This window comes from Bombina bombina, chromosome 9 (assembly GCF_027579735.1).
Source record: "Bombina bombina isolate aBomBom1 chromosome 9, aBomBom1.pri, whole genome shotgun sequence".
NCBI lineage: Eukaryota > Metazoa > Chordata > Amphibia > Anura > Bombinatoridae > Bombina > Bombina bombina.
Window position 1 is genome coordinate 12,441,960 of NC_069507.1, and position 23,517 is coordinate 12,465,476.

The 23,517-nt window shown below is 41.0% G+C and overlaps 1 protein-coding gene across 1 annotated transcript in view; it reads left to right on the forward strand.

Annotated features, from left to right (window-relative positions):
• Window positions 1-23,517, forward strand: part of TLL2 (tolloid like 2) — a 610,754-nt gene that overhangs the window by 495,722 nt on the left and 91,515 nt on the right. The window contains exons 13-15 of the mRNA XM_053691878.1: window positions 5,930-6,055; window positions 20,614-20,774; window positions 20,974-21,154. Of these exons, the coding sequence (XP_053547853.1) occupies window positions 5,930-6,055; window positions 20,614-20,774; window positions 20,974-21,154 (468 nt within the window). The remainder of the gene's footprint in view (window positions 1-5,929; window positions 6,056-20,613; window positions 20,775-20,973; window positions 21,155-23,517) is intronic.

Below are 23,517 nucleotides of genomic sequence, written 5' to 3' on the forward strand. Positions count from 1 at the left end.
TTGCCTGGGTTAGTGATAGGAAGAGGTAAAGTGAGGTGTTAGTTTAGATTCTTCAATCAAGAAGTTTTTTATTTTAAAATAGTGCCAGTGAGTACTATTTTTCTCGGGGGGAAATCGTCAGTCTATTGCTTCCCAAAAGTAGTGGAGACATCTTATTTTCTGCCCTGATGTTGATGATCTTAGCAAATATTATCTAAGATCCATGATGGTTCCCACAGCTGAAGGTAGTGTAAGAAAATCTTCAGTGTGGAGAACGGTGTCTTGCTACAAGCAGCATTGAGGTATGTTCAGTCTTTTTTTTTCTGGGGAGACTTGATGCATCAGAACAGGCTGACATGGTCCCATATATGGGGAAAGAGTAAGCAGTATGCAGTAATGAAAAAGATATTGTGTACCTGAAATCCCTTTATTTTTTATTTTACTTGCCAAAAGTATGTAAAGACCTTTGTGGCTTATCTTGGGCTGGACGCTGGGAGGCTTTAGGGTGGTTAATTTTTATTTCTGGATGCAGGACTCAGTGTTACGATTTTGTCTGCATTAGAGGGCACATGGCATATATTTTTTATTTCAACATGCATGTTGTTTGTACTGCGACCCATGCGGGTCTTAGTCAGGAATAGAGTACGCCCATGGTGGGTGGGGCCTGTTTTTGCGCGCTCCGTCGCGCAGTTTTTAAGTTGTCTACTATCATATCGATTAGTCCTTCCACGCTATATCCGCTGCAACAAGTTCATTCCAGGGGCAGGTAGGGGCCACAGCAGAGCTGTGGCGTGGTGCAGGGGCCAATATTTAAATAGTTAATAAGATCATGTTCTAATCGATATGTTTTGTAATTTTGCATATCTAGCAAGTGGATGGAATATTAAGGAGTAATTTGGGCACTTTAAAATAGTTTTTTCTGGCCTAAAAGCGTTTTTGCAGTTTTTCAGTAAAAATAGTTGCGCTTTTAAAATTTAAAATTTAATTTTTTTGGGGGGGGACTTTAATTTTTTTTCGCATTTAATTTAATTTAATTCAGAGCTCAATATTTAGCAAGGTACGACTATTGTCAGTATTGCTAGTCTGTTTAACATGTCGGACTCTGAGGAGGAAACTCCTTGCTCTATGTGCTTAGATGCCACTGTGGAACCCCCTCTGACTTTTTGCCCCTCGTGTACTGAGAGGGCCTTACAATTTAAAGCACAAATTTTATGTAAGGAAAATGTGTGTAAAGATGATTCTCAGTCGGAAGGGAATCGGTATACCGCAAACTTCTCCCCAAGCGTCACAACCTTTAACGCCCACCCAAGCGACGCCTGGTTCTTCAACCGTGTCTAATTCATTTACTCTGCAGGATATGGCTGCAGTTATGTCAAATACCCTTACAGAGGTATTATCTAAGTTGCCAGTGTTACAGGGTAAACGCAGTAGAACAGAGGTCAATGTGAATACTGAACACTCTGATGCGTTGTTAGCTATTTCCGATGTACCCTCAGAGGGATCTGAATTGGGGGTTAGGGAACTTCTATCTGAGGGGGAACTTTCCGATTCGGGAAGTGCGTTACCTCAGATGGACTCGGACGTCATGTCCTTTAAATTTAAGCTTGAGCACCTCCGCCTTTTACTTAGGGAGGTTTTAGCGACTCTGGATGACTATGACCCTATTGTGGTACCACCAGAGAAATTGTGTAAGATGGACAAATACTTAGAGGTACCTGCTTACACTGACGTTTTTCCGGTTCCTAAAAGAATTTCGGAGATTATTAAGAGGGAATGGAACAGACCGGGTATCCCGTTCGCACCCTCTCTAAATTTCAAGAAAATGTATCCTATATCTGACACTGTTCGGGACTCCTGGCAAACAGTCCCTAAGGTGGAAGGAGCTATATCTACCCTGGCTAAGCGTACAACTATTCCTACTGAGGACAGCTGTGCTTTCAAAGACCCTATGGATAAGAAATTGGAGGGTCTTCTAAAGAAATTGTTTATTCATCAGGGTTTTCTCTTGCAACCAACGGCATGCATTGTACCAGTTACCACTGCGGTGGCCTTCTGGTTTGAGGCCTTAGAAGAGTCTCTTAAGACTGAGACTCCTTTAGAGGATATCTTAGATATAATTAAGGCTCTCAAGCTTGCTAATTCTTTTATCACAGATGCCGCCTTTCAAATTGCTAAGTTGGCGGCGAAGAATGCTGGATTTGCCATTTTAGCGCGTAAAGCGTTATGGTTAAAATCTTGGTCAGCTGATGTGTCATCTAAGTCAAAGCTTTTGGCTATTCCTTTCAAGGGTAAGACCCTATTCGGGCCTGACTTGAAAGAAATCATTTCTGACATCACTGGAGGTAAGGGTCATCTCCTACCTCAGGATAAGACTGTTAAATTGAGGGGTAAACAGAATAATTTTCGTTCCTTTCGGAACTTTAAAGGAGTACCCTCTTCTTTCTCTTCCTCCACAAAACAGGAAGGGAATTTTGCTCAGGCCAAGTCCGTCTGGAGACCCAACCAGGCTTGGAACAAGGGTAAACAACACAAGAAGCCTGCTGCTACTACCAAGACAGCATGAAGGGGCGGCCCCCGATCCGGGACCGGATCTAGTAGGGGGCAGACTTTCTCTCTTTGCCCAGGCTTGGGCAAGAGATGTTCAGGACCCCTGGGCACTGGATATTGTGACCCACAGGTATCAACTGGAATTCAAAAATTTTCTCCCAAGAGGGAGATTTCTTCTTTCACGATTGTCTGTAGACCAGATAAAAAGAGAGGCGTTTTTACGTTGTGTAAAAGACCTCTCTACTATGGGAGTAATTTGTCCCGTTCCAAGACTAGAACAGGGGCGGGGGTTTTACTCAAACCTTTTTGTGGTTCCCAAAAAAGAGGGAACGTTCAGACCCATTTTAGATCTCAAGAGTCTAAACAAATTTCTCAGAGTCCCATCTTTCAAGATGGAGACCATTCGAGCAATTTTACCAATGATCCAGGAGGGTGGACTTGAAGGATGCATACCTTCATATTCCTATCCACAAGGATCATCATAAGTACCTAAGGTTTGCCTTCCTGGACAAACATTTTCAGTTCGTGGCTCTTCCCTTCAGTTGGCCACAGCACCCAGAATCTTCACGAAGGTTCTAGGGTCCCTTCTGGCGGTTTTCAGGCCACGGGGCATAGCAGTGGTGCCTTATCTGGATGATATTCTGATTCAGGTGTCGACTTATCATCTAAAAAAATCTCATACAGACACAGTGTTGTCCTTTCTGTGAACTCACGGATGGAAGGTGAATCTAGAAAAAAGTTCACTAATTCCACAGACAAAGGTTCCCTTCTTGGGAACTCTGATAGATTCTATAGCTATGAAGATTTTTCTGACAGAGGTCCGAAAGTAAAAGATTCTAAATACATGCCGAGCCCTTCAGTCCAATCCTCGGCCATCAGTGGCTCAGTGCATGGAGGTAATTGGATTGATGGTGGCGGCAATGGACATCATTCCGTTTGCTCGATTTCATCTCAGACCACTGCAACTGTGCATGCTCGGACAGTGGAATGGGGATTATGCAAATTTATCTCATCAGATAAATCTGGACCAGGAGACCAGAGACTCTCTTCTTTGGTGGTTGTCGCCGGATCATCTGTCCCAAGGGACGTGTTTCTGCAGACCCTCGTGGGTGATAGTGACAACGGACGCCAGTTCTACTAGGCTGGGGTGCAGTCTGGAATTCCCTGAAGGCTCAGGGTGTATGGACTCAGGTGGAGTCTTTACTTCCAATCAATATTCTGGAATTGAGAGCAATATTCAATGCGCTTCAGGCGTGGCCTCAGTTGGCTTCGCCAAATTCATCAGATTACAGTCGGTCAACATCACGACTATGGCTTACATCAATCATCAGGGAGGAACGAGGAGTTCCTTAGCGATGACAGAAGTATCCAAGATAATTCGATGGGCGGAGGCCCATTCTTGTTATCTGTCAGTAATCTACATCCCAGGAGTGGACAACTGGGAAGCGGACTCCGGGAGAGTGGGAACTCCATCCGGAGGTATTTGCCTCACTGATTCTCCGATGGGGCAGACTGGAATTGGATCTGATGACATCTCGACAGAATGCCAAGCTCCCAAGATACGGATCCAGGTCAAGGGATCCTCAGGCCGAACTGATAGATGCCTTGGCAGTGCCTTGGTCGTTCAACCTAGCCTATGTGTTTCCACCGTTTCCTCTCCTTCCCCGGGTGATTGCTCGGATCCAACAGGAGAGAGCTTCAGTAATTCCAATCGCGCCTGCGTGGCCACGCAGGACTTGGTATGCAGATCTAGTGGACATGTCCTCTCTGCCTCCGTGGAAACTTCCAGTGAGACAGGACCTTCTCATTCAAGGTGCTTTCCAACATCCAAATCTAATTTCTCTGCAGCTGATTGCTTGGAGATTGAACACTTGATTTTATCTAAGCAGGGATTCTATGATTCGGTCATTGATACTTTGATTCAGACACGTAAGCCTGTCACTCGAAAAATCTATCATAAGATATGGCGTAAATATCTGTTTTGGTGTGAATCCAAGGGCTACTCATGGAGTAAAGTTAGGATTCCCAGGATTCTGTCTTTTCTCCAAGAAGGATTGGAGAAAGGGTTATGAGCGAGTTCCTTAAAGGGACAAATTTCTGCTTTGTCAATTTTGCTACACAAACGTTTGGCAGATGTTCCAGATGTTCAGTCTTTTTGTCAGGCTCTAACCAGAATTAAGCCTGTGTTTAGACCAATTGCCCCACCCTGGAGTTTGAATTTAGTTCTTAATGTTCTTCAAGGAGTTCCGTTTGAACCCATGCATTCCATAGATATTAAGTTGTTATCTTGGAAAGTTTTGTTTTTGGTTGCTATTTCTTCTGCTCGTAGAGTTTCTGAGCTTTCAGCATGACAATGTGATTCGCCTTATCTCCATTCTGATAAGGTGGTTTTACGTACCAAACATGGTTTCCTTCCTAAGGTTGTTTCTTATAAAAATATTAATCAGGAAATCGTTGTTCCTTCATTATGTCCTAACCCTTCTTCTAAGAAGGAGCGTATGTTGCATAACCTGGACGTGGTTCGTGCCCTGAAGTTTTACTTGCAGGCGACTAAGGATTTCCGTCAATCATCTTCATTATTCATTGTTTTTTCTGGAAAGCGTAGGGGTCAGAAAGCTAAGGCTACCTCTCTTTCTTTTTGGCTGAAGAGTATCATCTGTCTGGCGTATGAGACTGCTGGACAGCAGCCTCCTGAAAGAATTACAGCTCATTCTACTAGGGCTGTGGCTTCCTCATGGGCATTTAAAAATGATGCATCTGTGGAACAGATTTGCAAGGCTGCGACTTGGTCGTCTCTTCACACTTTTTCCAAATTTGATACTTTTGCTTCTTCTGAGGCTGGTTTTGGGAGAAAGGTTCTTCAAGCAGTGGTGCCTTCCGTTTAGGTTCCTGTCTTGTCCCTCCCTTTCATCCGTGTCCTGTAGCTTTGGTATTGTATCCCACAAGTAAGGATGAAATCCGTGGACTCGTCATATGTTGTAGAAGAAAAGGAAATTTATGTTTACCTGATAAATTTATTTCTTCTACGATATGACGAGTCCACGGCCCACCCTGTCATTTTTAAGACAGGTTTAGATTATATTATATTTTTTATAAACTTCAGTCACCTCTGCACCTTTGGCTTTTCCTTTCTCTTCCTAACTTCGGTCGAATGACTGGGGGTGGAGGGAAGGTAGTAGCTATATATACAGCTCTGCTGTAGTGCTCTTTACCACTTCCTGTTAGCAGGAGGATAAATCCCACAAGTAAGGATGAAATCCGTGGACTCGTCATATCGTAGAAGAAATAAATTTATCAGGTAAGCATAAATTTCCTTTTTTACCTCAACAGCATTTTCTGCAATTAGCTGTTTCCCAACGTAAATGATTCTGTTCAGTTTTACTGACTCTTCCTTTCTGAAAAGAGGTGGATGAATGTGCACGGCCTGACAGCGGAGGATGCGCACAGGGCTGCGTTAATACTTTGGGCAGCTACAAATGCGCTTGTGATCCTGGCTTTGAGCTCACTGCAGACAAGAGAACGTGTGAAGGTACGTGTGTTATCCAACCGGACACTAGTATACTCAGGAACCAAGACTATCTGTTATCTAATGCAATGCTAGTATACTCAGGAACCAAGACTATCTGTTATCTAATGTAATGCTAGTATACTCAGGAACCAAGACTATCTGTTATCTAATGCAATGCTAGTATACTCAGGAACCAAGATTATCTATTATCTAATGCAATGCTAGTATACTCAGGAACAAATACTATCTCTTATTTAATGCAATGCTAGTATACTCAGTAACCAAGACTATCTGTTATCTAATGCAATGCTAGTATACTCAGGAACCAAGATTATCTATTATCTAATGCAATGCTAGTATACTCAGGAACAAATACTATCTCTTATTTAATGCAATGCTAGTATACTCAGTAACCAAGACTATCTGTTATCTAATGCAATGCTAGTATACTCAGTAACCAAGACTATCTGTTATCTAATGTAATGCTAGTATACTCAGGAACCAAGACTATCTGTTATCTAATACAATGCTAGTATACTCAGGAACCACGATTATCTGTTATCTAATGCAATGCTAGTATACTCAGGAACCACGATTATCTGTTATCTAATGCAAGGCTAGTATACTCAGTAACCAAGACTATCTGTTATCTAATGCAATGCTAGTATACTCAGTAACCTAGACTATCTGTTATATTAGTTATATAATGCAATGCTAGTATACTCGGTAACCTAGACTATCTGTTATATTAGTTATCTAATGCAATGCTAGTATACTCAGTAACCTAGACTATCTGTTATATTAGTTATATAATGCAATGCTAGTATACTCAGTAACCTACACTATCTGTTATATTAGTTATCTAATGCAATGCTAGTATACTCAGTAACCTAGACTATCTGTTATATTAGTCTAGGTTACTGAGTATACTAGCATTGCATTAGATAACTAATATAACAGATAGGCTAGGTTACTGAGTATACTAGCATTGCATTAGATAACTAATATAACAGATAATCTAGGTTACTGAGTATACTAGCATTGCATTAGATAACTAATATAACAGATAGTCTAGGTTACTGAGTATACTAGCATTGCATTAGATAACTAGTCTAGGTTACTAATTATACTAGCATTGCATTAGATAACTAATATAACAGATAGTTATCTAATGCAATGCTAGTATACTCAGTAACCTAGACTATCTGTTATATTAGTTATCTAATGCAATGCTAGTATACTCAGTAACCTAGACTATCTGTTATATTAGTTATCTAATGCAATGCTAGTATACTCAGTAACCTAGACTATCTGTTATATTAGTAATCTATTACAATGCTAGTATACTCGGTAACCTAGACTATCTGTTATATTAGTTATCTAATGCAATACTAGTATACTCAGTAACCTAGACTATCTGTTATATTAGTTATCTAATGCAATGCTAGTATACTCAGTAACCTAGACTATCTGTTATATTAGTTATCTAATGTAATGCTAGTATACTCAGTAACCTAGACTATCTGTTATATTAGTTATCTAATGCAATGCTAGTATACTCAGTAACCTAGACTAGTTATCTAATGCAATGCTAGTATACTCAGTAACCTAGACTATCTGTTATATTAGTTATCTAATGCAATGCTAGTATACTCAGTAACCTAGACTATCTGTTATATTAGTTATCTAATGCAATGCTAGTATACTCAGTAACCTAGACTATCTGTTATATTAGTAATCTAATGCAATGCTAGTATACTCAGTAACCTATAGTATATGTTATATTAGTTATCTAATGCAATGCTAGTATACTCAGTAACCTATAGTATCTGTTATATTAGTTATCTAATGCAATGCTAGTATACTCAGTAACCTATAGTATATGTTATATTAGTTATCTAATGCAATGCTAGTATACTCAGTAACCTAGACTATCTGTTATATTAGTAATCTAATGCAATGCTAGTATACTCAGTAACCTAGACTATCTGTTATATTAGTTATCTAATGCAATGCTAGTATACTCAGTAACCTATAGTATATGTTATATTAGTTATCTAATGCAATGCTAGTATACTCAGTAACCTATAGTGTCTGTTATATTAGTATCTAATGCAATACTAGTATACTCAGTAACCTAGACTATCTGTTATATTAGTTATCTAATGCAATGCTAGTATACTCAGTAACCTATAGTGTCTGTTATATTAGTATCTAATGCAATGCTAGTATACTCAGTAACCTAGACTATCTGTTATATTATGTATCTAATGCAATGCTAGTATACTCAGTAACCTAGACTATCTGTTATATTAGTTATCTAATGCAATGCTAGTATACTCAGTAACCTATATTATCTGTTATATTAGTTAACTAATGCAATGCTAGTATACTCAGTAACCTAGACTATCTGTTATATTAGTTATCTAATGCAATGCTAGTATACTCAGTAACCTAGACTATCTGTTATATTAGTAATCTAATGCAATGCTAGTATACTCAGTAACCTATAGTATATGTTATATTAGTTATCTAATGCAATGCTAGTATACTCAGTAACCTATAGTATCTGTTATATTAGTTATCTAATGCAATGCTAGTATACTCAGTAACCTATAGTATATGTTATATTAGTTATCTAATGCAATGCTAGTATACTCAGTAACCTAGACTATCTGTTATATTAGTAATCTAATGCAATGCTAGTATACTCAGTAACCTAGACTATCTGTTATATTAGTTATCTAATGCAATGCTAGTATACTCAGTAACCTATAGTATATGTTATATTAGTTATCTAATGCAATGCTAGTATACTCAGTAACCTAGACTATCTGTTATATTAGTTATCTAATGCAATGCTAGTATACTCAGTAACCTATAGTATATGTTATATTAGTTATCTAATGCAATGCTAGTATACTCAGTAACCTAGACTATCTGTTATATTAGTCATCTAATGCAATGCTAGTATAGTCAGTAACCTAGACTAACTGCTATATTAGTATCTAATGCAATGCTAGTATACTCAGTAACCTAGACTATCTGTCATATTAGTTATCTAATGCAATGCTAGTATACCCAGTAACCTAGACTAGTTATCTAATGCAATGCTAGTATACTCAGTAACCTAGACTATCTGTTATATTAGTCATATAATGCAATGCTAGAATACTCAGTAACCTATAGTATCTGTTATACTAGTTATCTAATGCAATGCTAGTATACTCAGTAACCTAGACTAGTTATCTAATGCAATGCTAGTATACTCAGTAACCTAGACTATCTGTTATATTAGTTATCTAATGCAATGCTAGTATACTCAGTAACCTAGACTATCTGTTATATTAGTTATCTAATGCAATGCTAGTATACTCAGTAACCTAGACTATCTGTTATATTAGTTATCTAATGCAATGCTAGTATACTCAGTAACCTAGACTATCTGTTATATTAGTTATCTAATGCAATGCTAGTATACTCAGTAACCTAGACTATCTGTTATATTAGTTATCTAATGCAATGCTAGTATACTCAGTAACCTATAGTATCTGTTATATTAGTTATCTAATGCAATGCTAGTATACTCAGTAACCTAGACTATCTGTTATATTAGTTATCTAATGCAATGCTAGTATACTCAGTAACCTATAGTATCTGTTATATTAGTTATCTAATGCAATGCTAGTATACTCAGTAACCTAGACTATCTGTTATATTAGTCATCTAATGCAATGCTAGTATACTCAGTAACCTAGACTATCTGTTATATTAGTCATCTAATGCAATGCTAGTATACTCCGTAACCTAGACTATCTGTTATATTAGTTATCTAATGTAATGCTAGTATGCTCAGTAACCTATAGTATCTGTTATATTAGTTATCTAATGCAATGCTAGTATAATTAGTAACCTAGACTAGTTATCTAATGCAATGCTAGTATACTCAGTGACCTAGACTATCTGTTATATTAGTTATCTAATGCAATGCTAGTATACTCATTAACCTATAGTATCTGTTATATTAGTTATCTAATGCAATGCTAGTATACTCAGTAACCTAGACTATCTGTTATATTAGTCATCTAATGCAATGCTAGTATACTCCGTAACCTAGACTATCTGTTATATTAGTTATCTAATGTAATGCTAGTATGCTCAGTAACCTATAGTATCTGTTATATTAGTTATCTAATGCAATGCTAGTATAATTAGTAACCTAGACTAGTTATCTAATGCAATGCTAGTATACTCAGTAACCTAGACTATCTGTTATATTAGTTATCTAATGCAATGCTAGTATACTCGGTAACCTATAGTATCTGTTATATTAGTTATCTAATGCAGTGCTAGTATACTCAGTAACCTATAGTATCTGTTATATTAGTTATCTAATGCAATGCTAGTATGCTCAGTAACCTATAGTATCTGTTATATTAGTTATCTAATGCAATGCTAGTATACTCCGTAACCTAGACTATCTGTTATATTAGTAATCTAATGCAATGCTAGTATACTCAGTAACCTAGACTATCTGTTATATTAGTTATCTAATGCAATGCTAGTATACTCAGTAACCTATAGTATATGTTATATTAGTTATCTAATGCAATGCTAGTATACTCAGTAACCTAGACTATCTGTTATATTAGTTATCTAATGCAATGCTAGTATACTCAGTAACCTATAGTATATGTTATATTAGTTATCTAATGCAATGCTAGTATACTCAGTAACCTAGACTATCTGTTATATTAGTCATCTAATGCAATGCTAGTATAGTCAGTAACCTAGACTAACTGCTATATTAGTATCTAATGCAATGCTAGTATACTCAGTAACCTAGACTATCTGTCATATTAGTTATCTAATGCAATGCTAGTATACCCAGTAACCTAGACTAGTTATCTAATGCAATGCTAGTATACTCAGTAACCTAGACTATCTGTTATATTAGTCATATAATGCAATGCTAGAATACTCAGTAACCTATAGTATCTGTTATACTAGTTATCTAATGCAATGCTAGTATACTCAGTAACCTAGACTAGTTATCTAATGCAATGCTAGTATACTCAGTAACCTAGACTATCTGTTATATTAGTTATCTAATGCAATGCTAGTATACTCAGTAACCTAGACTATCTGTTATATTAGTTATCTAATGCAATGCTAGTATACTCAGTAACCTAGACTATCTGTTATATTAGTTATCTAATGCAATGCTAGTATACTCAGTAACCTAGACTATCTGTTATATTAGTTATCTAATGCAATGCTAGTATACTCAGTAACCTAGACTATCTGTTATATTAGTTATCTAATGCAATGCTAGTATACTCAGTAACCTATATTATCTGTTATATTAGTTATCTAATGCAATGCTAGTATACTCAGTAACCTAGACTATCTGTTATATTAGTCATCTAATGCAATGCTAGTATACTCAGTAACCTATAGTATCTGTTATATTAGTTATCTAATGCAATGCTAGTATACTCAGTAACCTAGACTATCTGTTATATTAGTCATCTAATGCAATGCTAGTATACTCAGTAACCTAGACTATCTGTTATATTAGTCATCTAATGCAATGCTAGTATACTCCGTAACCTAGACTATCTGTTATATTAGTTATCTAATGTAATGCTAGTATGCTCAGTAACCTATAGTATCTGTTATATTAGTTATCTAATGCAATGCTAGTATAATTAGTAACCTAGACTAGTTATCTAATGCAATGCTAGTATACTCAGTGACCTAGACTATCTGTTATATTAGTTATCTAATGCAATGCTAGTATACTCATTAACCTATAGTATCTGTTATATTAGTTATCTAATGCAATGCTAGTATACTCAGTAACCTAGACTATCTGTTATATTAGTCATCTAATGCAATGCTAGTATACTCCGTAACCTAGACTATCTGTTATATTAGTTATCTAATGTAATGCTAGTATGCTCAGTAACCTATAGTATCTGTTATATTAGTTATCTAATGCAATGCTAGTATAATTAGTAACCTAGACTAGTTATCTAATGCAATGCTAGTATACTCAGTAACCTAGACTATCTGTTATATTAGTTATCTAATGCAATGCTAGTATACTCGGTAACCTATAGTATCTGTTATATTAGTTATCTAATGCAGTGCTAGTATACTCAGTAACCTATAGTATCTGTTATATTAGTTATCTAATGCAGTGCTAGTATACTCAGTAACCTATAGTATCTGTTATATTAGTTATCTAATGCAATGCTAGTATAATTAGTAACCTAGACTAGTTATCTAATGCAATGCTAGTATACTCAGTAACCTAGACTATCTGTTATATTAGTTATCTAATGCAATGCTAGTATACTCGGTAACCTATAGTATCTGTTATATTAGTTATCTAATGCAGTGCTAGTATACTCAGTAACCTAGACTATCTGTTATATTAGTTATCTAATGCAATGCTAGTATACTCAGTAACCTAGACTAGTTATCTAATGCAATGCTAGTATACTCGGTAACCTATAGTATCTGTTATATTAGTTATCTAATGTAATGCTAGTATGCTCAGTAACCTATAGTATCTGTTATATTAGTTATCTAATGCAATGCTAGTATAATTAGTAACCTATAGTATCTGTTATATTAGTTATCTAATGCAATGCTAGTATACTCCGTAACCTAGACTATCTGTTATATTAGTAATCTAATGCAATGCTAGTATACTCAGTAACCTAGACTATCTGTTATATTAGTTATCTAATGCAATGCTAGTATACTCGGTAACCTATAGTATCTGTTATATTAGTTATCTAATGCAGTGCTAGTATACTCAGTAACCTATAGTATCTGTTATATTAGTTATCTAATGCAATGCTAGTATGCTCAGTAACCTATAGTATCTGTTATATTAGTTATCTAATGCAATGCTAGTATACTCGGTAACCAAGATTTTTCTTCATATATGGAAGGAGTCCACAGCTGCATTCATTACTTTTGGGAATTCAGAACCTGGCTACCAGGAGCCGGCAAAGACTTTAAGGGACAGTCAACACCAGAATATTTGTTGTTTTAAAAGATAAATAATCCCTCAATTACCAATTCCCCAGTTTTGCATAACCAACACAGTAATAATTATACACGTTTTACCTCTGTAATAACCTTGTGTCTAAGCATCAGCAGACTGCCTCCTTATTTCAGTTCTTTTGACAGACTTGCATTTGAAGGACTATGATTACGGCTATCCTGGCCGAAACATGTCAGTCTGTTCAGTAGGGGTTTTATCCCTTCTCTCTATGTATTCAATTTTAATTGTTATTTAATAAAGTTTATTTTATTTTTAAATTTATGGTGCTTAGCGGACTTTCTCTTTTTTGTGGATTTGCATTTTAGCCAATCAGAGCTGTCTCCATGGTAAATTCACGTGCATGAGCTCAATGTTATCTATATGAAACACATGCACTTATGCCCTCTAGTGGTTAAAAAGTATCAAAATGCATTTAGATTAGAGGCGGCCTTCAAGGACTAAGAAATTAGCATATGAACCTCCTAGGTTTAGCTTACAACTAAGAATACTAAGAGAAAAAAGCAAAATTGGTGATAAAAGTAAATTGGAAAGTTGTTTAAAATGAAATGCCCTATCTGAATAATGAAAGCTTTTTTGGACTTGACTGTCCCTTTAAATACTCCTCCCACTTCCCTCATCCCCCAGTTATTCTTTGCCTTTCGTCCCAGGAGGTTGGCTGGCAAAGAAGTGTCAGACTGGAGTTTTAAGTAGTCCTGTCAGCCTCTCAGTGAGAGCATGGGTGAAATCTATAGTCTGGAGATGCAGGGAGAGTCTTTCTGTGAAACCATCCCAACTCATATTAACCGCTCCACAACCAATCAGCGTTAACGAGTTTCGCTGCCTGCTTTTTTCTCTCAAGTCCATGGCAGAAGCGAGACTACTATCTGTCACACTTGAAGGGCTGTGTTCCTGTTCCATGGCGTAGATTCCGGTAAGATCATTTCATTTTACTTTTATCATGGATGTATTGTAATTTCAACTGTCTATCCGAGAGGTGCTACAACCTTTCTTGGATAACTTTAACATAGGGTCTCAGTGAGGTTCCTTTTTGTATCTAGGAATCAAGGGTTAATATCTCCTGAGGGGGATTATTGAACAGGGGGGTTTATAATCATGTTTGTTATGTGATTCTGTCTGCTACTGTGTAGTATTGCTTTGGCTCATGGCTATTTTGGAACATAACGGCCTATGTTTAGTGACGCAGCCTTTTTCGGTCGGGCACACTTTTGCGTGGACTGCACGGTTTACCTTGTGACTCCATTTCTGTTTTCCTGACCGCGTTGCGACGGAGAAATCCTGGTCCGCTAGTGTCCGGTTCTCTGGAAGCGGCAATGTCCCAGTTATGGAGGATTCTTGGAGACGGATGTCTCTGATGCAGACTCTACTTCTTGTGAAGAATTTTAATTGGCCCAGGTGATACATGCTATGTTCCGAATGCCGTTTTATAGTGCTCTGTTCCTCGGGATCGGGGAATCTGGGGCCCACTGAGCCATCCGTCTTTAGGGATTCTATTTCTCACGAGTCGAGTTTCCTACCATCAACTATTATTACGCATGCAGGTAACCCAAACGCTACTTATCCTTTCTAGGGAGTGTGGCCTGTTCCCACCGGAGCTAACAACACAGTTCCGCATGGCCATATCTTTGGCGCTGGTGCATCTGCACCTCCCGGGAGTGTGCTTACGATATTGTCCGTGTTTCGTTAACCGGGGCTCGTCAGGCGTGGGATCGCATGGTCCAGTTCAGCCTTCCGGGGGAGCGACTGCCCCTGAAGTCTCAGGGGATCAACTTTCGGGACCAGTGTTTCCATTTGTCCCGGCAGTGGTATGTTGTGACTTTCGATATAGACTTGTGCGCCTTCATGTCCTACTAAGGCACCTTTTTGGCGTTGCTGGAGGATCCCACTCTTAATGGGTCTGGGGATTATCAGTCTTACTCTTCGAATGGCTTGCATACATAGACATAAGGGGATGAGGTATTCTTCTTATAGTCTTTATTTGTGTATCCTTTTCCAGTTCTAAGCTTGGAAGTCTCGGACCCCTGTTGGGCTGGTCCTGTGGGTCTGTCTGTTCTTCCTGGGCGATAACCTTCGGGTTGCCTTATCTTTTATTTTCATCCGGCAGGATGATTTTTATTTCGCCTTGACAGTGCTGGTTCCCTTGGTTTCAGGCTGGTCCTGACTGGGTACAAATCCTTCTGTCTTTGAGGCCTAGTTCAGACACGTGGCACCTTTTTATGTCTGGTTGGTCCGGTGAGGGCGCCTAGTGATCACAATATGATTTGGGTGGTTATCTTAAAAAAAAGAAAAACATGGAGCGCAAGGAAGAAAACAGAGAAAAGATCATAGTGCAGTATATCTGGATAAAAATAACAATTTATTAATAACAAAAAACAAACTCACAAACAAACCCTCAAACAGTATGAGGTATGTGACAGCGTGTTGTATAGATGTTGCTATACGATCTCACAATGTCCTGTTTCTCCCTCCTGGCTAACCTGGCGGTGACCGTCCTGTCTCAGTGTTTCTTACAGGAAGTCAGGATACAGGATCTTGGTTACGGTCCTTCAAACAGAAATTTCCCTCATGCGGTAGGTCAACCCGTGTAGCCGGCAACAGATTCTCCTGACCCACTGTAGAGGATGCCGCTGCTTGAGCTGTAGCAACCGGGGGGGGGTCTCTCCTTGTGTCAGGAACTACTGGCTGCTGAACAGGTGCAGGTGGCGCGAGATCGTGCTGTGCTCCCGCTGAGTTAGCTGCCTGGGAAGTAATGTTGGCTGCACCAGATGCTGAAGCCAAAACAGGATCCGCTTGAGCCGTACCCTTATAAATGAGAATCCGCATAAAACACTGTGAATGAAGAACAAGAAAAGCGAGAAGGGTCTAGCTGCAGACTGGAGCTCCACTCCCAGGCAGCTAACTCAGCGCGAGCACAGCACGATCTCGCGCCACCTGCACCTGTTCAGCAGCCAGTAGTTCCTGACACAAGGAGAGACCCCCCCCCCCCGGTTGCTACAGCTCAAGCAGCGGCATCCTCTACAGTGGGTCAGGAGAATCTGTTGCCGGCTACACGGGTTGACCTACCGCATGAGGGAAATTTCTGTTTGAAGGACCGTAACCAAGATCCTGTATCCTGACTTCCTGTAAGAAACACTGAGACAGGACGGTCACCGCCAGGTTAGCCAGGAGGGAGAAACAGGACATTGTGAGATCGTATAGCAACATCTATACAACACGCTGTCACATACCTCATACTGTTTGAGGGTTTGTTTGTGAGTTTGTTTTTTGTTATTAATAAATTGTTATTTTTATCCAGATATACTGCACTATGATCTTTTCTCTGTTTTCTTCCTTGCGCTCCATGTTTTTCTTTTTTTAGTTTCTATCTCATCGCTATCACACCAGTGATTTAAAAGGAGCTGCACAAGGAAAAAGAGAATTGCTTTTACTTTTGGACATTGCTACACAAGCATTTAAAGAGACACTACCTGCAATAAAGTAGGAAGATTTTCCTTATTACTTATCCATTTTTACTGTATTGCATGATTTAATACTATTGGAATTTATATGCATTTTATATAAGCTTGTATGTTTTGAAATATTTTTAAGATTTTGCTTATTCAGTAGTTTTCTAAGGATATATGTGTTTGTCGCTTTTCAAAGTGTTTGTTTGTTTATATGGGTGGTTATCTTGTTTTATTTTACAAGCTTCAACTAGCATCCTGAGAGGACTTGAGGGTCCATGGTTGCTTAGGGGCATGGGGGATTGGTTCAGTCCCCATTCGCCTTTCAATCTAGTGGGCCGGGACTCCGTTGAGATCCGCGGCGATATGCTCGGTCGTTTCTGAATTTTTAGGGAACTAGTGTGTTCTTTCCCATTGTGGGTTGGAGGCTTGGAGGATTTAAGTCCTTCATACCGCCGTTCTTACAGTTTTGCCTTTCTTGGTCTCTTTGGAAGTGTCCTTTTAGGACTTGTTCCTTTTAGAGGTTCTCTTCCTTTGTGTTCGAGACTTTCTGGACTTCGTCCGTTTTTTCTGGCAGCTTTGGCCGCTTAATTAGGAAGTGAAGGCCGTGAGGCTCTGTCTTCCTTCGGGAGTTAGTTGTCTCCATATCAGGGGCGATAGGAGGTGAAGTCTCTTTTTCCAAGCTTTTTGCTTAGGGGATGTTTTTCTGCCTGTGTTCGGGATGCTTTGCATTCTCCCTTGGGTGTGGTCCTCTGGAACGTTAATTTGAAAGGATTATGGAGACTAGCCTTTCTTTCTACTCTCTTTCGGGTGACTCTGTTCTCGTTTTCATTTCCCTTAATGCTGCCCTTGGGGCCTTTGGGCTCTAGAGAAATTGCGTTACTTTGTTGCGGCCTAATACCTTGCTGGGGGGGGGGTGTTGACCTCCGGCTAAGGGTGTTCTCTTCCCTTTGGGCTGGGAATTACGAGTGAGTCCTGTACCCGTTCTCCCGGTTTCCCGGTTCTCATCCCCTGTGAGGTCTGATTGCTTCAGATGGGGTATCTTGTGTTCCCTGAGGGTGTCGTTCGTTCTAGGACGATTCTGGGTCCCGGGTCAGGAGTTCTTTTCTTGGATCCTTCTTGGATGTCTTGAGACTTATGATCCGGTGGACTGGTTCAGGACGACCCAGTTTTATTTTTCAGGGACCCTATGTTGCGACATAAGCGCTAGCTCATTGGGCTTGCAAGCAGGTAGGCCAGAGTTCACATCCACCTTCGGTACTGGTTATAAACTTTAAGGCCTGTCTTGTCCTTCGGACGGAGTGTGCTCCTCTATGGGGATTTCTTTTTCTCTGTTGGGTCAACAGTGGTGTCTGGATGATTTTTCATTCGGTCCGTGTTTTGATCATACTATATGTACGTTGTTCTTATCTGTGCCCTTCCCTTTGGAGGGGATAGTTTATCTTCCTTATGAGTTGGAGTTTCCTCTCTCTGGAGGTTCTTTGTCCTGCCCTGTGTGTAGGAGGTTGGATCAGGTGGCTTATTTCTGTAAGGGGCAGCATCTGCTGCTCTGTTGCACCTGTTGGTAATTGATCTCTCTACGTAGAGACTGTCTAAGAGAGTTGTGACAGGTCTTCCTACGGATCTGTTGCACTTTCTCTGTTCCAGGTCCTAGGGGGTTCTCCTTGGGAGTGCCTTATTTTGGAGGAGCGGATTGGGTTTGCACCCGAGCTTTGTTGGGGTGGGTGAGTCTCCCCTTTTTCTTTCCATTCCCTGGGGGCCTGTGGTTGGGGTCTTTCTGTCCCCCTGTCTATCAGACATGTCTGTCGCTTGTGCTGGTCTGGTGTTGGAGTAGGATCCGAGATCCGTTGCTCTGCTATTTCGTCCTTGGAGCATTCGAGGTACATTAAGCCTTTTTGAGTTTTCTCCTTTCTCCACATTTAAGATTTGTGGGAAGGACTAGCGGCTCTTAGATAGCCTGCAACGTTATCCGCTGGTTAGTGGATACTTAGCAATCTGAAGGATCCTATCTTCAGCTGCTTTCTATTTGCCCTGCAAGTATTTAAGTTTCAGAGTCATTTTTAGATGACTGCAGCGTGCAGTGTTTTTGCTTCAGGTGTTGTTTGTCAGACCTATCTGAGCTTGCTGCACGAGGATTCGTTCTGAATATTCCGGTATTCTGAGATACCTTTTTGCGACTTGAGGGGGCCTTCAGCTTCAGTTGCTTTTTAGAGTGCGGTTGCACTGTGTTAGGGGAAGATCCTCTCTCCGTTTCAGACTCCCGGCCTTATCCCGTGGCTTCTGTATTTCTGGGGTCTGGGCATTGCCTCCCCTTGTTTCTATGAGACTGGTTGGGTCTCTGTTAGCCTGACCCGGTTTATCGGGTTTCTGTTCTGTGTTTTTATTTAGGACTCGTTGTGCCCTTTTTAGGGTTTTTTCTGGAGTTCCTTATGCTAGCTGGAAGCTACTGTAGCTCAGCATACTAATGCACTGTGGCTTCTCTGCACTGTAGCAAACCGAGGGTTGCAAGTTCGATCCCCGGCGAGGTCTACTCAGCCTTTCCTCCTTTCGAGGTTGATAAAATGAGCAGCGCCTTGAGTCCTTTAAGGGGGATTAGCCGCGCTTTACAAGTACAATCATGTTTTCTCCATGCCTTTTCTTCTTTGTGGAAGAATATGGTAGTTTGTTCCCTTTCTTTAGTCAGGGATGTGTTGTTTGGAGACCGACTGCTGGGGACGGTGTCTCTTGGAGGCTGTTGACTCAGTCAAGTCTAGTTCCTGCGGTCTCTAGCAAGGCTGTGGACTATCTGCGGGTCAGTGTCCTTGGGCTTTTTCCTTTTTTTCAAAGTTGTTCTCGGCTTCAGGCTAAGCAGGTTTTTGTTGGGTAGGTGTTTTTACATTCAGTGTCCTCTATAGCTTGGGTATTGTTTTCCCAAAAGTAATGAATGCAGCTGTGGACTCTTTCCATTTATGAAGAAAAACTTAAATTATGCTTACCTGATAATTTTCTCTTCTTCAGATGGAAAGAGTCCACAGCTCCCCGACCATATTTTTTCTGTGGGGCATCTGTTATTTTTGTTCTTCTGGCACCTTTCACCCTGATATTTCTCCTACTGTTCCTTGTTCCTCGGCAGAATGACTGGGGGATGAGGGAAGTGGGGGAGGTATTTAAGCTTTTGGCTGGGGTGTCTTTGCCTCCTCCTGGTGGCCAGGTTCTGAATTCCCAAAAGTAATGAATGCAGCTGTGGACTCTTTCCATCTAAAGAAAATAAAATTATCAGGTCATAATTTAAGTTATCTGGGACAGTCGCGCCGTGTGTAGTGGGGCAGTCGCGCCATGTGTAGTGGGGCAGTCGCGCCGTGTGTAGTGGGTCAGTCGCGCCGTGTGTAGTGGGGGCGTCGCGCTGTGTGTAGTGGGGCAGTCGCGCCGTGTGTAGTGGGGCAGTCGCGCCGTGTGTAGTGGGGCAGTCGCGCCGTGTGTAGTGGGGCAGTCGCGTCGTGTGTAGTGGGGCAGTCGTGCCGTGTGTAGTGGGGCAGTCGCGCCGTGTGTAGTGGGGGCGTCGCGTTGTGTGTAGTGGGGCAGTCGCGCCGTGTGTAGTGGGGCAGTCGCGCCGTGTGTAGTGGGGCAGTCGCGCCGTGTGTAGTGGGGGCGTCGCGTTGTGTGTAGTGGGGCAGTCGCGCCGTGTGTAGTGGGGCAGTCGCACCGTGTGTAGTGGGGCAGTCGCGTCGTGTGTAGTGGGGCAGTCGCGCCGTGTGTAGTGGGGGCGTCGCGTTGTGTGTAGTGGGGCAGTCGCGCCGTGTGTAGTGGGGCAGTCGCGCCATGTGTAGTGGGGCAGTCGCGTCGTGTGTAGTGGGGCAGTCGCGCCGTGTGTAGTGGGGCAGTCGCGTTGTGTGTAGTGGGGGCGTCGCGTTGTGTGTAGTGTAGGTTTAGTGGGGCAGTTGCACCGTAGTGTAGGTTTAGTGGGACAGTCGCACTGTATTTAGTAAGGGAGTGATGGATTCCTTCAGATAAATGTAAAAAGCACGGTAGCCCTGTGTGACACTTTGACACTCACTAATATGACTACTATTTTTTAGCTGCATGTGGCGGTTTTATCACAAGCCTGAATGGCACCATAACCAGCCCAGGCTGGCCGAGGGAATATCCCACCAACAAGAACTGCGTGTGGCAAGTTGTGGCACCAGCCCAGTACACCATTTCACTGCAGTTTGAAGTCTTTGATCTTGAAGGAAATGACGTAAGTAGCTATGTGGCTCCTGAGACCACTTCTGTGCACTTCAAGGAACTATTGAAAAATGACAGGAAGTGCTTGTTTATGCACAGCTCTTCGCTATACAAGGACATAAAGTAAAACCTTCTTTTTGCAACAACAAATCTGTCTTCTCTTGTAGACATGAGCTATAAAGCATTATTAATTCCAAGGTTCTCCCTGTAAGGTTTGCAAGTACGACTACGTGGAGATACGAAGTGGGCTGTCTTCAGAATCTAAACTACATGGAAAACTTTGTGGTTCTGAAATCCCTGAAGTGATCACATCGCAGGGCAACAGCATTCGTGTGGAGTTCAAATCTGACAATACAGTGTCAAAGAGAGGCTTCAAAGCCAACTTTTTCTCTGGTACGTAAAGCTAATTAATATTGTCAGTACACATCTTATGTGTAAGGTGCGCGGTGTGACTGTTACCTGGGGTTAGGTGTAAGATTCACAGCGTGACAGTTACCTGGGGTTAAGTGTAAGATACACAGTGTGACAGTTACCTGGGGTTAGGTATAAGATACACAGCGTGACTGTTACCTGGGGTTAAGTGTAAGATACACAGCGTGACTGTTACCTGGGGTTAAGTGCAAGATACACATTGTGACAGTTACCTGGGGTTAGGTATAAGATACACAGTGTGACTGTTACCTGGGGTTAAGTATAAGATACACAGCGTGACAGTTACCTGGGGTTAAGTGTAAGATACACATTGTGACAGTTACCTGGGGTTAGGTATAAGATACACAGCGTGACTGTTACCTGGGGTTAAGTGTAAGATACACAGCGTGACTGTTACCTGGGGTTAAGTGTAAGATACACAGTGTGACTGTTACCTGGGGTTAAGTATAAGATACACAGCGTGACAGTTACCTGGGGTTAGGTATAAGATACACAGTGTGACTGTTACCTGGGGTTAAGTATAAGATACACAGTGTGACTGTTACCTGGGGTTAAGTGTAAGATACACAGCGTGACTGTTACCTGGGGTTAAGTGCAAGATACACATTGTGACAGTTACCTGGGGTTAGGTATAAGATACACAGCGTGACAGTTACCTGGGGTTAAGTATAAGATACACAGCGTGACTGTTACCTGGGGTTAAGTATAAGATACACAGCGTGACTGTTACCTGGGGTTAAGTGCAAGATACACATTGTGACAGTTACCTGGGGTTAGGTATAAGATACACAGCGTGACAGTTACCTGGGGTTAAGTGTAAGATACACATTGTGACAGTTACCTGGGGTTAGGTATAAGATACACAGCGTGACTGTTACCTGGGGTTAAGTGTAAGATACACAGCGTGACAGTTACCTGGGGTTAAGTGTAAGATACACAGCGTGACTGTTACCTGGGGTTAGGTGTAAGATACACAGCATGACAGTTACCTGGGGTTAAGTGTAAGATACACATTGTGACAGTTACCTGGGGTTAGGTATAAGATACACAGCGTGACAGTTACCTGGGGTTAAGTGTAAGATACACATTGTGACAGTTACCTGGGGTTAGGTATAAGATACACAGCGTGACTGTTACCTGGGGTTAAGTGTAAGATACACAGCGTGACTGTTACCTGGGGTTAAGTATAAGATACACAGTGTGACTGTTACCTGGGGTTAAGTGTAAGATACACAGCGTGACTGTTACCTGGGGTTAAGTGCAAGATACACATTGTGACAGTTACCTGGGGTTAGGTATAAGATACACAGCGTGACAGTTACCTGGGGTTAAGTGTAAGATACACATTGTGACAGTTACCTGGGGTTAGGTATAAGATACACAGCGTGACTGTTACCTGGGGTTAAGTGTAAGATACACAGCGTGACTGTTACCTGGGGTTAAGTGTAAGATACACAGTGTGACTGTTACCTGGGGTTAAGTGTAAGATACACAGCGTGACTGTTACCTGGGGTTAAGTGCAAGATACACATTGTGACAGTTACCTGGGGTTAGGTGTAAGATACACAGCGTGACAGTTACCTGGGGTTAAGTGTAAGATACACATTGTGACAGTTACCTGGGGTTAGGTATAAGATACACAGCGTGACTGTTACCTGGGGTTAAGTGTAAGATACACAGCGTGACTGTTACCTGGGGTTAAGTGTAAGATACACAGTGTGACTGTTACCTGGGGTTAAGTATAAGATACACAGCGTGACTGTTACCTGGGGTTAAGTGTAAGATACACAGTGTGACTGTTACCTGGGGTTAAGTATAAGATATACAGCGTGACTGTTACCTGGGGTTAAGTGTAAGATACACAGCGTGACTGTTACCTGGGGTTAAGTGTAAGATACACAGCGTGACTGTTACCTGGGGTTAAGTGTAAGATACACAGCGTGACTGTTACCTGGGGTTAAGTGTAAGATACACAGCGTGACTGTTACCTGGGGTTAAGTGCAAGATACACAGTGTGACTGTTACCTGGGGTTAGGTATAAGATACACAGTGTGACTGTTACCTGGGGTTAGGTATAAGATACACAGTGTGACTGTTACCTGGGGTTAAGTGTAAGATACACAGTGTGACTGTTACCTGGGGTTAAGTGTAAGATACACAGTGTGACTGTTACCTGGGGTTAAGTGTAAGATACACAGTGTGACGTTTACCTGGGGTTAAGTGCAAGATACACAGCGTGACTGTTACCTGGGGTTAGGTGTAAGATACACAGCGTGACTGTTACCTGGGGTTAAGTGTAAGATACACAGCGTGACAGTTACCTG